The sequence below is a fragment of the Lissotriton helveticus genome, chromosome 6, assembly GCF_964261635.1.
Source record: "Lissotriton helveticus chromosome 6, aLisHel1.1, whole genome shotgun sequence".
Taxonomy (NCBI): domain Eukaryota; kingdom Metazoa; phylum Chordata; class Amphibia; order Caudata; family Salamandridae; genus Lissotriton; species Lissotriton helveticus.
The window spans coordinates 1,233,570,841-1,233,587,397 of record NC_136067.1 but is presented as its reverse complement, the minus strand read 5'-3'; the positions used below and the strand labels follow the sequence as shown (position 1 = coordinate 1,233,587,397).

At 43.1% G+C, this 16,557-nt stretch overlaps 1 protein-coding gene across 1 annotated transcript in view; it reads left to right on the top strand.

The window, feature by feature from the left end:
* SNX5 (sorting nexin 5) overlaps positions 1 to 16,557 on the top strand; it is a 351,728-nt gene that overhangs the window by 4,191 nt on the left and 330,980 nt on the right. Inside the window, exon 2 of the mRNA XM_078648946.1 lies at positions 1,385 to 1,843. Coding sequence (XP_078505072.1) covers positions 1,808 to 1,843 — 36 coding nt within the window. The 5' untranslated portion in view covers positions 1,385 to 1,807. The remainder of the gene's footprint in view (positions 1 to 1,384; positions 1,844 to 16,557) is intronic.

Below are 16,557 nucleotides of genomic sequence, written 5' to 3'. Positions count from 1 at the left end.
ACAGGATAAGAGCACCGCACTGGACACTAAACATCAAACTGCTTCTTACATAATGTATGCAGTTTAACCAATTTTTACAGTAATGCTTCCGCCCCACACTCTTTCACAGTGTAGTGTACTATCTACCTGCTAATGCGCTTGATCATGCTCCGTGGTAGAAGCGCTATGTATATGCAACAAAACCAATGCAGCTGTACCCTACTCGCATACACACCTACGACTGCTACTCATGCTTCTGCACTGGGTTGAGAGGAGAAGGTTGCCTCGCTGACTAGAAGTCACCAGCGGGTCTTGCCCATGTCAGTCGGTTGAAGCCGCTACCATCAGTGTCAAGATGATGGCACCATAAGGTACTTGTAAAGAGGGGGGGAAGGTCGGATGGAAGCATGAACCAGGGGTTGCAGTAGGGAAGGGGGCCAAGGTAATTAAAACATAAATAAAAAACTAGCAAAAAAAGTGCCTTGCGAATTAGCAAGAATCTATTAAAAAGAACATATTACAAGCATAAGGATTACGTGTATGTAAACAACCTTCATAATGCAAATGGATGAAACACTGCTACTATCCTTTTCAAATAAAATGGTGACTAGTAGCTGTGTCACCAGGACCAATTGAGCAAAAGGAATGAATGAAGATGCGCTTTTTTGTGTAAATAATTTTTCTGCAGTTTCCAGAATAGTTTTTTGTCCTTCTATTTACTAATAACCATTATAGTTCAAATGTATATGTTTTCAATCTATGCTCTGATGTCCAGTTTGTATAGTTGTTTTCCTATCAAACTGTGTGTGGATCATGCAACTTATTTACTGTTTAAGATATTGGCAACGTGACTTCTTCCTTCCTTTTTGACATGGATCAATTATTTCCTACATAGTTGCTCCCGAAGGAACCATTGTTTTCTTGTGCAATTGTCCCCACGGATATTGGGCTTGACCCTTTATAGTGTGTTCTTCAGTCCAGTGTAGCTTGGTTCTATTGGCACAGGACATACTTCTGTGCATATTCTTTTCACTTAGGGCAGTACATCAAACACACAAAAGGTGATGGGAGGAATACTTGCCCTTTTTCTTATTACTGACAATCTACACCTGACTGATGAGCCCCTAGGCGAAGCTGCTTTCTCTTTGCCTTGCTGTACGTGCACCTTTTATTATAGTGTTTGGCGATCAGCACACGTCTCAAGGTTTCTGGTCTCCTATTTGATTTTGTGTTTTATCATGTGGTATTTATTCTGTGATGAAGAGGGTAATGTGAAAAGGTCTCTCCTCCTCCATTTTGACATTCTAATTTCCTAGCCACAGAATTTCCCTGGTGTCTGATTTCTTTAAAACATGAAATGTGTTGAAAGGCCTAGTAAAAAAAAAAAGTGTTATTTTGTTTCTAGGTGATCTGAAACTTGTACACATTCGTCTGCGGACAACAAACTACAGCTCACAACTATTGGATACTGCCCGTGCTCCATTCAGAACTGCAGCAGCTGCTTTCAGGAGGTACAGCATAGTCCAGCTGGAGCGATTTGGACAACTGATGCACTGGATGACTGGCTACTTAACAGAATATATTCTATTTAGGCTACCTACAGAATCTATATAAACTCTCGTCTGGCAGACCAAATCTCCAATCTTCATTACAACACAAGAGACTTTTGAGTGTGCGAGTCTGTGAGATAGTGGGCGCTTCATGGTTATTGGGGCACGTCACTGCTGGAAGTTCGTGGGTGTTAGATCTGCCATTCCAGGTTGTATGTAGCTAGTGGTTCTGCTGCAAATATATCTGAAGGTGTGTACATTCATCTCCATCTGCGGAAATGGCCTCCAGCCCTGATGAGAAGCGAAACAGCAAGGTAAGCAAATTTCACAGTAGGTGGTATCACGCAATAGGTGCAGGAGGAATGCGGGGAACATATTTGCAGTACCAGGCAACAGTTGACAACCTTCTAAACAGCCAGAGCATTTCAGGGTATTTCTTGTGATTGGGGTGGGGTTGGGAAGATAAATTGTCTTTTGTCTCCTTTGAAATATCACTGCCTGAGAGCTTGAGTTGAAAATGGTGCCTCCTAGCGGACGTTAATGGTATGTGACTAATGTCTTGAAGAGGTATCTGGTTTGGTTGTTGGCAGGGCTGTTTCTGCCATCAGGCTTTATTCCCTGGAGCATGCTGCACTCTGGTAGGTGCAGATGCCACAGTTGCACCATAGTGTAGCTGTCAGCAGGAGTAAGGTTTTTAAAGGTAGTTGATGTTTTTTAGCAGGAATTTGTTTTGCTTCCTATATGTGGCTCTCTGATCATTGAGATCTTCTCTTCATTCAATCAACACTCATTTTCAGTCTGCACTTGAGTGACCCAAAAACTCGAGAAAGACATAGGATTACCACTTGGAAAAGTGCATGGGTAGAAAATCGAGCTTTAGGGCTTTCCTTAAGCATTTCCGTAAGCAAAAAGAATGATTTTGTGCTTACTACATGGATTCCCTAATTTATTTGCAAAGTTGTAGCTCCATTTCAGACCGAAGTGCTTTTGGCAGGGCGGCACAAATCTAAAGGCTTGGTGCCTGAGTGCAAATGGCCCCTTTAATGGACAGGGTCTACGCCATGGCGTAAAATCCTGACAATTTATCATACAACCTTTGCATCCAAAAACCTGACTCGCTAGTACTAAAATGTACATAGCCCAACCTTTCCATTAAACCTTTTCCCAAATTAGACCGGTTTGCCTATTCCTCATTTACCTTTCTGTTGACCTCTATACTTCTGTCTCCGTTACCCTTTCATCTAGGTTTTTCTCACAAAAAATATAACCTGGATCACTGGAGTTTTGTGCTTCTGCTGAGTTTTTGTCAAATTTTGGATTTGCTGCAATTCCCACATTAGCTGTTGCATGAGAGGCCGATTTTTGTTCAAACGTATCAAAAATGACTAAACATTGCTGTTAATCGGTTACCATCTAGTTGCTGATTGCTGTATTTAGGTGTTAACCTGATTCTTTGAGCGGAAACCTTTGCCCAGTGAATAAGGTCACAAAATCCACAGCAATATTGAATCGCATTATTTGCCTTTTCATGATGCGTAGTTCAGTTAACCCTGCCACATACTTCCAGTGGCCCTGCATATAGCTCATAGTTGCGATGTAAACCCCAGCCCCTTGCTGGTTCTTCCAACCACACAACTATGTGTGCAAGCTTTTCTGAGCTTCCCCACCAGATAAAATGCTCCCTGATGTGTTTCCTGTTTCCACACTATCAAAATGTGCCTCCCTTGAACCTGTCCCTGACCCACACTGGACCATTACATTTTCAACTACATTAAGTCTTAACTCCCCAGTTCCATACATATTCCACGTGCCCTAGAGCACAGCTGCTTGATCTTTAAAGTGTATATTTCCTGGCTCTTAAGAGCATAATGAACATCAGGTGCACCTAATTATTTGCACTAAAACCAATAAATCTGAGCACACCAACCTCTAAACAGGATAGCCCGCATTGACAGTAGCTGCCACTACCTAATGTCCCCCCCCCCCCCCTTGTACAAATATTCCCTTACTATCCAGACCTAGTTGTTTTTTTAAGTGGCCTACCTGCTTGGCTACTCATTTGATGGAGTTTCCAAGTATCTGCACCTGTATGGTCCGGTGGTCTGTGTTTGTCATCAATCCTGTAGTAACAAAAAATGAGGCCAATATAGAAAGTAATTAAGCACTCATCAAGACCTTTTGACTAAGACCCTGAACACTCCTACTACCTCAACCTGCCCCCTTATGTTGCTGCCCCTGTCCTATTCTATTCTTTATTTGGTAAAGCGCAAAACAGCTGCCCCAGCAATGAGGCGTCCCGGCGCTAAAGAAGTCACAGCCCTAACCTAGAGGCGCAAGGTGAGGGGAGTTAAGGGGAGGGGAATAGGTAGGTTTTAGTAGCTTTTCGGAAAGCAGATAAGCTTTCTATAGAACGAATGTTAGGAGGTAGATCGTTCCATAATTTGGCTCCCAAAACCCTAAAGGAGCGGCCGCCCATGCGGCAGAGTTTGGTGCGAGGGACGCATAAGAGATGTTGGTTGGAAGATCGCAGATTGCGCGATGGAACATAAGGGGTGAGAAGAGGTCTCAGCAGTGTAGGACTGTCAAATTTAAGGATTTTGAAAGTCATGATAAGGGTTTTGAATTTAATTCTGGAGTCAACAGGTAGCCAATGTAATTTGCGAATAGTAGCTCTGGCCGAGCATCTACGAGGAAGGCCGATCAGGGCTCTCGCCGCGGACTACTGAATGAATGCTTCCTTGTACTGCTGCTACGGATGATCCAGCACACATACAGCACTTTTAAGCCTTGATAACACTTGAAATCGTGACAATTCAGAATCCTAGCAATGTGCAAAAACTGGGCCTGTTTTCTGCACAAAATTTCCCAAGCCTTAAACTGGCAGGTCGACCATCACTGCCTCTATCAACGTAACTAATCTACCTTTCAGCACCTCATAGGTTTTGGACCTTCTCAACAATATCTTTAAAGTAACCCCATTCCACCTGATCTCCTCTTTCCATGCTTACTCATCGATGATTCAATGATGCTGAAATCTAGAATTCTTTGAAAAATTAGTCCCGCAAACTTTGCTCCCACCCCAGAAAACACCCCGGTATTGCCCTTATTTTAGTCAAAATAGTTCCTGTTACAGAATTCCTGAAACTATTTGTTCCAGCCCTTTCCCAACCCTCCAACATCCTTTTCGCAAAAGTCTCTGCCACCTCGCCAATCAAGGGGCTCATCACCCAAAACATTTTCCTTAGAATGTTCCACCCATCGATTTTCCTGCAATTGTAATGGGAAATACCTTGTTGTCCATCAAACGTAACCAGTACTGTACCCAGATACTGTCTTCTCTGTTCAAGCCTCCCTTCCTCGACTTGTCATTTATTGTGGCCAAGTATGTGCCCTGGTAGACACCACTTTATTTTCCCCCTCATAGACCTATTTCTTAGAAGCTCATCAGCATGGCAATCTTCTTTGTCTTCTCCTGGTACCAGCCCATCAAAATAACCTCTCTTAATTACAATGAAATGAAGCATCTATAGTGTTAATCTTCAACCCCTCAGACATGGCGAGCTTTAAGTAAGATTTTTCGTTCTTTAGCCAAGCACAAAAATCCACAATAAGTGTAGCACTTTTCTCATTTGTTTTTCACCATAATCACTCACCACCACAGCATTAACTATTTGACAACCGTTTATGTTGGCCATCTTGTTGACTCATAGCACTATCACCACCAAGGAGTTAGATGGGGGTTGGGGGGAGCAAATCCAGAAAAGTTAGGTTTTTGCTTCTTCCAACCACCTTTTTGGTCATTCCTCCACACACCACCTGTCCTCCAAAAACTACCTGCCCCTCCTGCATCTGAAAAATATCTGTTCTTCAACAACATAGTGATCCTGTTACATCCCTTAAGAAAAGCAGTCCACACATCAATCCCTTATCACTGCACTCAGCATGACCTTATGATCTGAAACTGCTTCTGCCACTACAGAACAAAATCTCCTTCCAAATGCTGTCATCATCCGAAAAGCAAAGTTCAAATGACCTGTCAGCAACCAGATCTTACTTGGTTCCAACAAATTAGTTATGAAATAAACTTTCTTTTGCGATAACAGTACCTACACATCTTCGCTGAATCCTGTTCTGTTTCTAAAAAAGTAAATTGGGAACTGGGCCATTCAGGTACTATGCAGACCACAGGTACGTGGTTATGATATGTCAACAGCTGCTTAAAATGAGTCACTGCCTCCCTGCATTTCTCTCTTTTAGACTTTGCTGTAAAAAATAAACTGCCCTAATAGTGAGCCACTCTTTCTATTACTGTGGCTGCTTACATTTCGAATGAACGGATTGAAAAGCCCAAAACCCAAAGAAGAACTCAAAGAAAGCAAAAGATGCAGCATACCAGTGGGGAGCACCTTTCGTGCAAATGCAAACCCACCAAACTGTAAACCTAAGTGGGGAAAAATCATTTAGGTATACTAGCAATAGCCTGAATACTAAATTGGTGTTGCTCTTCACCATCTCTGCTCCCTAGCCATGTAGCCTCACTTTAACATGGCTTTGTCCAGCAAGGCAGCGTGTACAACTTTTTCTAGTTGTCCTGAAAAAGCCTGAATGCTGAATTGAAGTCCCTCTTCATCATTGCTGCTCCCCAAGCCCCGTTCTCTCCCATATGTTATGGAATTGTCCATGACTGACCTCCAACTTTGTGGAAGAGGTGTGGCGCAGAGGCCGGGTGCCTGACTCCGGACCACGGGGTTCACTGTTGGATCCCGGCGCTGGTGGCAGGTTAGCCCAGCACCATGTGACTCTGGGCAATAGCTTGCTTAATCTTCCCAAGGGCACCCAGCACTGGGACACCTCTCTCGAGGTAGCTGTGCGCTTCACAAATGCTGGTATTTCATATTTATTTCATTTCACCTGCAACCTCCCCACTCTTCCCCCACCAAGACAGGTGGTAAATTAACCTAAACTCAACTTTCACTTATTTTCGCACCATGCCCGCCTTAGACTATGAGATCCCACAATGGCTGCTCTTCAAAGGCCCAGCCATCCTTCATTCAACAGTTTCCTTCTGCAATTTCTCCCTCGCCACCTGGGTCTCTCATTCACAGACTTTAAATTCTCTGCCCAACCCGCTTTGCCTTGGCCCCTGTAACCCAACTGTGAAACCCCTTTCTAAAGCCCAAGCTCCCTTTTTTTTTTTTTTTTTGTTGGTCTAGATACTTCTCCAACGAGTGTAAAACTGCTTTACATTGATCGGTGCAAAGGTTTTTCCCACGGTTTCTCTGTTCACCTTCTAACCCCACCCCCTCTCCTTTGACTTCATTTTTCTGCAGTAATAAAATTGTGTAAGTGGGTGCTTTGCCCAGACCTAAACACATTCATGCCTAAATTTAGAGAAGAGTAAAGAACCATTCTTTATGACTAGCACTGTCACCTAGATGTCTCTAACCTGTTAAAAACTCCCCATCCTATATTGGGTTTGGCGCCCAAGAAAGGGCGGATCATGGTCCGGTAAGCCACATGCTCTGTCTAGTACGGTACTACCAGCACCATCTACGGCTGCCACAGTTTGTTCTTGAACTCCACACGCTGCATGTTAAATCCTTTGTTAAACAAGTTGGAAACGGAGTGTCTTTCTTATTACATCCGCTCGAGGTGGCATTCAGTGTAAGCGCTTGCAAAAATGAAAAAGTGGTACCATAGGTCTCCTACCCAGATCCCATTCCTGCTCGTCGGTTCCCTTAGCCCAACATTTTTTTTTTTTGCTCAACAACCTAAATATCTACTCATTCTCCTTATATACTTTTTCTTTTGTAGACCTCATGAAATGGATGGCCAACAGGCTAGTATAACCATATATGGCTATTTTTTATTTGCACCGCCTTTCCGTTTCTTTTCCTCTTCCTCCTGATTCTTGTTTTTCCTGTCCTTACCACTCCCCTTTCCACCTTTTTGATGTGTCCCTTTCTTTCCCTTTTTACCTTCAACCACCTCCTTGGACACCTCCTCTATTGTAACCTTCTGAGTCTTCATAACTACTCCTTTATCCATACTTTTACTCCTGCTGCAACTCATAGCCCCTGTTCCATATCCCGACCTTTCTCTCCCACACCAACAAACTACTTTCTCTAGCTTTTGTATTAACATCCCATGGCAACCAATAGCCCAGTTTCCTGGTTGCAGCCTATCTACCCACTCTTTAGCTTGCTTCTTGGTCTATCTTCAACTGGCTTGCTTTTTACATTTCAACACCTTAGGTAAATTTGGTATAATTCTGCTCTTGTCCATATCTTGAAAACTACCAGACTTCCTCTTGCTATTACCCCTAGCCTGCGCCCACTCCCTTTTGCAGATCCTGAAAATAACTACCTTCTCATTGTCCTTGACTAGAAAGAAGCATCTGCTGTCATGATCTGGTCCTCTTCCAACTGCCCATCATAATCCTTAATAATGATAATGATAATAAACTGTGTCACCTTAGCTCAACTAACCATACCTAAAGCCATCACCGACCTCCTATATACTTATAATGGTGACCTTATTGTCCCTGTCTTCTCATTTTGATAATTTTGAAAATTCCTGTCTGGTCTCCTCTTTGATTGATCACACCTGACCATACCTTTACTTAGCGCTGATTTACTTGTCTTCCACAACTCGTGTAGTGACCGGATACCCGGGCTGGCCTCAAATTTCAGCATTGTTTGCTTCATCACCTCATGACATTGCATGCCTTGATGGTCCACGCAGAAGGTACCCCCCCTCTGGCAGTACCAGTTCCATACTCTACCCCCCGAGCTGCCACTTCCCACCAACGCCTATCTTCTCACCTAAACCCTCATACACCCCCAAAGCCCAATATCTGGTTTAATGGCATGTTTATATGTCACATTGGTCTGGCTTTCATATAAGCTGGGATTAGAAAGCGGTCTTGAATGCTAGAATGTCAACCATGTCCCTGATAGCGTCCAAGGCTGATCCTATGGGGAAGATCAAGGATATGGAGCGAGAGGAAGCACGTTTGTGCCTTGAGTGAGAAGCCTACTCTGAACTCTTTTCCCGATAGATGATCAGCCTACCTTTTGCCCATGACAAGGGGATATTAGGAGGGTAGGACTTTAAAAAGCACGCACAGTGCGCAGTTTATACCTTTTCAAGGTGGCGACGGGACTACTTGATAATCACAAGTAAGCTATTAAAACATTACAACTTTCTCTGGATGTACTCCATTCACAAGGGCACATGCTTACCTAAGTTGAACTTGGGTACTTAAATAACTAAAATTTACAAGCATAAACTTAGTATTCACAAAACGTGAATTTATTCCATTAAATGAGTTTACTCATGTAAAATTACACAATGCTGGTGGTAAATTTACTGTGAACGAAGCTACTCACTTTGGCAGAGTGTGGATATTCCAGGATACTTTGTTAAGTTAGTGATCAGCCACAAGTTTTTGCAAGCACATTCCCACCGTGGATATAGTTGCAGGTTTACACGTGTAAAAAGTAGGTGTGCATCTCTCTTGTGAGAAAGCAGGTGGAGCGATCAAGTATTAGGGGAGGGGTATTTGAGGCTTCAGTGATGGGGTATTTACACATGGAAAAATAGATTTCTAGTGGAGAAGCAACATAAAACCATACAGCAAATTCAGTTATGAGTAATACTTGGGTATGTGAAGCCATGCCCCTTTTATGTTTATGAATATGTTTGGAATGCCATTGAGACAGTGTTATGAAGTTCGGGGGAGGGGGGACCGTTTGGGCAGGGATGTTGTAGAGGGCTAAGTGACGCCTGGTACAAAGTATCTTAATTATTGCAGGTAGGGAGTTGCAACAATACTTAGTTCTGGGGGGGTGTAATGTATAGCAGAGACTAACCCTGCTATGTAAGGGGACCATCCATCCGCTGAATGAGATCGAGGCACTGTCATGCAAGTATACAGATTGTGGATGGATAATGGGAGAACGTATCTTAATGATAGTGAATCTATAGTGCGGGAACTAGTCTACTAGGTGTCATTGCACTATAAAATTGCAGTATGTGTTCGTAGTAAACTTGGGTTGGCTATAATAGGCTTCTTTGGTGCAGTGCGAAGGACTGTTATTGTGAGGTGAATTGCAAAGGGACGAGGAAGTGTGTTTTGGCATTGTCTGTGTTGTAGCGGAGGCTTGAATATTCGGAGGTAATTCTTCAATACAAAGTCTAGGAAGCAGGTGAGCTATAGGTCTTAGACTCTTCGGCGGCATAGGGAATGAGCCACTGGTCGTCATGTAAGAGGGAATCTGTTTGTTTTTTGTTTATGCGTAAATATTCTTGCCCTTTCCATAGTAGACTGTAATTTAAAGGACACCTTTTTTCAATATTTTAGTATCTAAATTATGGTTTTGCAAACATTTTTGACTTTATAGAAGGGATCTGTATAAAAGATTCGACCAGTGGCCTATCTCAAACTCTTTATGCACTTTCTCATAGGACCTGAGGGAACTGACCAGCATATGCTATTTAATTGACAATCCGGTGCTGATCAGGACCCCTCCCCGCCCACCCGCCCCTTAATTTTTTACCGAGGCACTGGACTCCCATGTTTAACAATGCAGCTTGGTAGTTTTCTTTGATAGTGAATTGTCCTTGACCACCAAATTAAACTTGGCTGTTGATACCACATCAAAGCATTTACGTCTACTAAAAGTGGCTCTCCTGCTTCTCCACTACTCTAGAAAATCTTTCAAGACCTTCAAAGCCCTCTTTTATATATAAGTAACTGGGTGGTCGATCCCTGAACTACCTCACAAAGTTTTACATCCCATACCACCGCCTTGCGTCTGTCAACAATGTCTCTTAACTTCCCACCTGACTAGATAAACAAGCATTTGCAATGCAATAGGTCTCGCATTTACGAGAGTTTGAGCTATTATTAGAATTGTAAATGACTACCTATTATTTGTGTTTATTTTAAAACCTATAAATAAAAGCCATTGTCATTTACAATGCTAATAGCTTAAATGCTCGCCAGTGCGAGACTTATTTCATTCCAAATGCCAGCGCCAGTGCTAACCCGTTTACCGCGGCTGCAATTCTGCCGCGGTGTGGGTTGTTCAATCGAGTGGGCAGGGCTGCGTCAGCCAACGGACAAGCGCATCACTACCGAGGTAATGCTCGCGACGGCCGTTGGCCGACGGGCGCACTTAACGGGTTAAAAATGAGTGTTGGGAGACAGTGCGTCCAGCTCGGAGACTGTAATTAAAGCCTACAGTGTAACAACACACATAAGGGGGTGTCGCCATAGGAAGTTACAAAATGAGACAAGATGGTACGAAGGCGGTACTACTAAGCCTATTGACCAATGAACAGCCAGTTTACAGTGGACAATGCAAGCCAATGAAAAATATGGGCGGAGAGTGGGTGTGGCTATAAGTCCTTACCTGAATACAGCATGTCTCGAAGAGCAGCGCATGTGCTGTCCAGGCTCAACTTAAAGTCTGGTGGTTGCACTTTCCATACAATGGGCTTGTCTTTGTGGAACTTTTTGCTGCTTCATCTGGCACTGAAGAATGTTTTTTGTCAAGTTCAGGAAATCCTTAAAGAGTCTGCTATTCACCTTGGCATTTGGCTAATCGGATCTGGCATATGATACTCCTCCTCCTCCTTTTGGACTCTGTTCTTTTAAATGCTTTGTCTCTTGTTTCAGAACGTATTGTGCTTGCATGCCTCACTTTCATGCAGTGGGCTACTTGGCTTTATGTCACCAAAGCTTGTAATGCACTAACAGTCTGTTCCCTGCTAATCTGTATGTGTGTCTCACCCCCAAAGTGCGCTCTGATGATAGTGGACAGTGATTAATGGCACTTAACAAAAGCCATAATTAAACAAAATAGTCTAAGAATAGCGCATCTAGTTGCATGTTGACAAAATGTATTTACAAAAACATTGTTTCAGAGTAAATGTTCAACTGTACCCCCCTCCCCACCCCGCAATGTTTTGGTACCATTTGAACATCATCTTATGGTGTTCGAAAGACCTTTGTATATTCCTGAGTATATGTAAGGAAGTAAAAAACAACTGTATACTTATTGCCACAGACTGTCCTTTGTTGTGATGGTAAGTGAGGAGCCTGCAGAAGTGTCCCTGTAGTGATGGTAAGAAAGATGGCTAGCGATGGCTGACCGTTGTATGCAGCAGCAAACACATCTCTGCTTTAAGTGGAGGCAGAGGGCAGGTTACTGCTTGTTAAAAGGGCCTCTTAACAATTAGGTTGCCTGCTGGTCAAGAAGAGACATTGAAGGTACTATGCAGGAAGCATGTCAGTAGTAAGTTCAAGGTTTAGGGGAATTCTGAAATTTCTTAAAGTATGGAGAGGATTGATAAGTACCTGACTGACGTAATTTTGGCTACAGTCCTATATTAAGCTACGTTCACTAGAATCCCCTTTAGACTCCGTATGTCATGCCATTAATAAGTGTATGGCTCATTTTTAGGTCTCGGCCTGCGTAGGCTGCACTTGCGCAGTCTCGCTGGTGAGATCTTATGTTTTTCAGTGAGGGGCTTGAACCCGCCCCTCTTCTCCATTGGCTGGCTTCCTAAACTGAGGCCTGCCATTGGAGGAGAGGGGCGTCTGTCCATTTAAGCCCCTTTTTTTGGGACTGAGGGGCGTGTTTTTTAGGTTCTTTCTCTCCTCTTCCCATTGGCTGGAATGTTACATTCCAGCCAATGGGAAGAGGAGAGAACGAAAAACACGCCCCTCAATCCCGATGGTTTATCCAAGGCATTCCTGCTTCGCCTCGGAGAAACATGGTGGTGTTCGACTGCCCTCCTGACGTCTTGTTTTTTAAAATCTCTCCCTTTCCTCTTCGAAAAGGTTGGCATGTACAAAATCTGGTCATCCTATCAACAGCATAAAATGGATAAAATGGTGATGCCATGTTGAAAGGAGCATCTATCAATAAAAACAGAGGTTCGGGTGAATGTCCACCAAAATCAAATGAATCAATAATACTGCACTAAAGAAGCTCTAATCTGAAGGCAAAAATTAAACTATAAACATTAGGATACAGTAAACCTTTAAATTTTTAGGTGACCTCTTTACAGCGTATTTTCTATGTCACTTCTCATCAAAATAGAAGGAGGACAAAGTGACGGTAAAGCCTGCGACGAAAAAGCCAATGCAATAATGAGCACCAAGAAAACAAATTTAATAAGGTAGCGTCACTTTGACACGTGTAGAAACACCGCTGTCCTGCGGAAAATAACAGAGCATTAGTGTTGCATTCATATTCGTTGTTCTTATTAGTTATATTTGTATTTGTTATTATATGACACATTTACTCTGTAGAAGAAATATATCAAAATATAATTTCACTATTTTGGGTGAATCGTCTTTTTGTCATAAATTTATTGGAGGAATGTCATTAATACCTTACTTCAGAACAATATAAACCACGCCTAAGACTGCCACCATATATTTTTAACGGTTCAACATTCAACCCCTCAACCTGAGTTGTCCCTTTTCAATGATTGGACTGGACTAAGGTCCCGCCAATCATCGGAGGGAATCGAACAGCGCACCCTATAGGGTCTCTGGGTCCTGTTCCTGAAGAAACATACACTATCCAGGCAGGCAGTTTGAATTGTCATTGATAGGATACGAAGAGACGAGTCAGTGTGAGAGCTGCGGAGAACATGGCAAAGCAAGGACTGAGAACTCACAAGGTAACAACTTGTGGACGAATGGGTTTTTTAAGAGCGATGGAGAGGTGAGATTGCACCTGTACGAGGTAGCTATAAGTGGATTTAATAGCACGAGTGACAGCGATTACTTTTAGCTAGAATGAAAGTCTCTTAGGCCAGATAGATCTGAGACAGAAGATAAATAATTTGTGAAGGAGAGAATGCTATTAGGACAGAACTTGGTGATAAAGTGGGATAAATTGCGAGCCCACCTGAGCTGTGGTATTCATAAGACAGAACTGTGTTATTTATATTTGTTGTCTACACAGCGTTAATAGCATTGGGTCCTTCCAGATAACCGAGCAGGTAGTAATTAAAAACTTACTTTGAAACGCCCCCTTCCCTATTGAGGCCCATATTCATGTCTTTAACTTTAAAGGCAAAAATACTGATCGATTTTTCAACAATGTACATGCCCTTAAAGTTTTAATATACGTAAGTAATGCAGTCCCAATTTACATGTCAAATATTTTTCTTCATTTTGCATTCGTTCCCTTAGAGTATTTCTTTTACCACGTGGCGAATATCTGTAGTTGCCATTTTATGTAAAATTGTGAGAAAGATGTATACAGCTGTCAAAATATTGACCGCTGAAAAGGGAAGGAAACTTTTGTGGTTATAGGTGCGGATAGTGAGCTGGTGTGTGACTGTTAGAGGAAGGTCATGGGGGACGAGGGGGACCTGGGGTTTCGGGGTGATGAAGCAAGGAGGTATATTCAGAGTGAAAAGGTTTACCCACACTCTTGGAGATTATGAGCCCTTTGACACCTCGTAGCCTTTTTGTATTTTCACCTCATGAACATAGGTAGAATGCCTCTACCAATGTGAGGAGGGTTCCGATGATAAAGTATGCCACGCCTGAGTATATGAGGGCTTAATCTCTTTACCGCCCGCGTCAGGCCTCCATGGGCTGAATGAGTGCAGGAGCCGCAGCGCCTACCCTCCACTCGGCAGCAGGCCCTGGACCCGGAGACTCCACATTGCGGCCGGAGCTGCCTGACAGGTAAGTGATACGAGGCCTGGTGCCCCCATCCCCGACCTACATCACCCTGCTGGGATGTTCACCAACATCTCTGCAGCAAACCCGGGTCCTATATTACTACCCTGAGACCGGCAACACACCACCCAACCCTTTTCCTCGAGATTGGGCCCCCCACCCGCCCTGGAACCTTACACACCACCGTGGTGATGCCTATCCACCCCAGACCAGTAGAACCATTCCGAGAGCCCCACCCTGAAAGATGTATCCACTTGTTCTTTTTCTTGCCTCTGTTCCCTGCTTGGTCTCGCTTTTCTTTCCTGCGTCCCCTGCTTGTGATAGTTTTTTCTTGCCTCTGTCTCCTGCTTGTGCTCGCTTTTCTTTCCTCTGTTCCCTGCTTGTGATCGCTTTTCTTTCCTCTGTTCCCTGCTTGTGATCGCTTTTCTTTCCTCTGTTCCCTGCTTGTGATCGCTTTTCTTTCCTCTGTTCCCTGCTTGTGATCGCTTTTCTTTCCTCTGTTCCCTGCTTGTGATCGCTTTTCTTTCCTCTGTTCCCTACTTGTGATCGTTTTTTCTTGCCTCTGTCCCCTGCTTGTGATCGTTTTGCTGTGTGATTGTGTGTGTGTGGCTCGCTGTGTGTGTGTGTGGCTCGCTGTGTGTGTGTGTGTGTGTGTGTGGCTCTGTGTCCGCTAATACTCTCTATTACTCTCTATTACTCTCTATTACTCTCTAATGCTCACCTATTGCCTTTGTAAATGACAATACCATTTATGTTTAAAAAAAAAAAAAAAAAAATGCCATTTGCAATGCCAATAGCTCTAACTTTAACAAAGCCGAGACCATTGCATTGTAAATGCTTGCTTTTTTTTTCCATCCCAAAAAAATCCTGTTAAACATTTATGCTGATGGCTCAATTGTTGAAATCTGCTCGTTCCCCTCAGAAAGATGGGTCACATGATCAAGTGCTTGTTCTGTTACATAGTCTCACTGAATGAAGACCGTTTTCACATATGTGACATTTGTGGAGCAATTAAAAGGTTTCTGTACCCTGCTGAATGCACATCACAGGTCTGGCTGAGGAAGAGTAGAGGTTTATGGATGAGGGGAAACGCGAGTCTTGTAGGAATTGTGGAGGCTGGCAACCAGCAGAATAACGTCAATCTGTATTCTCCACGTTGCTGACTCGTGGACGGCAGTATGCCCCGACAGAACACACAGAATCCAAGAAGGCCCACAAGGTATGCTAAACGGAGTACATTTGCGCTGTCTCGTTTCTAGGAAGGAGAACTCCTGTGCTAGTTTATACACGTACTCAAGCTTTCTGTGAGATTCCTTTCGGTCCTTGATCTCCCTTCAATCCTAACTGCCTGCTGCTACACGTTCAGCATTTAAATTGTATGAATAATCTTCGTTTTGTAGGATTTTTTGTTTCTTCTCATTTGTTCCAAGCTATATTTAGTTTTGGGCAGTATGTGCTCGAACATCTTGGGATTGATTGTTGCTTACTACTACTGCTATTTCAGTTGTGTGCAGATTAAGGTATAGCTCACTTGTTTAAATCTGTTTTCCTAATAACTAGCCAGTGCAATCTTTCCGTCACTGAAACCCTAGACCAGGGGTCTCCAACCTTTTGTGTAGTCAGAGCTACTTCTGGCCAGTGAAAATAGTCGTGAGCTACTGAACCCAAATCAACTCGCACATTTTTCCGAGAGACCCCCCCCACGCCCAGTTTCATTGACTTTAAGCCTAATTTCATCAGAGCCCATACTGTGGTTTGAACCCAAGACAGGCCTGACTTAAGAGTTCCCTAGAACACCAAAAGGAATGACTTTGGATTTGTGACCCTTCAATTAATAGGTCCAAATTTAAGGTCCAAAATTAAGACCTTCCAGTAATCGTTGTCATTTAACAAACATACATGGAAAGCGATCTTACCTTTAATGTGGAACTGATTTGTTCTTATGCTGCAAATAATCATTTGGAAACGTGCTCAAGATTCTTCTCTCCAGCTACATTTTATTGTGTTTGTAATACAGGCCTGCAGTACGCATTGCATTGTTCTTGTTCAAATAATAAAAAAGCTTTGCAGGGGGCTGAAGATTCTGCTCTGCAGCGACTTTAATCTTGGTTTTAATAATGAAACAGATTTGTGATTTCACCAGGAACTGTGACTGAACAAGTATTTATTACGACTGCATACAAATAATTTCAGTGAGAGACTTGACACTGCATGGTGTCCAGTAATGCCTTGTAATCTGGGGTGTAGCTTGAGAGGGCAACTCTTGTGGAGTCATTTAAATGTTCGTCAGCCAGACGTGTGCGAAACTTA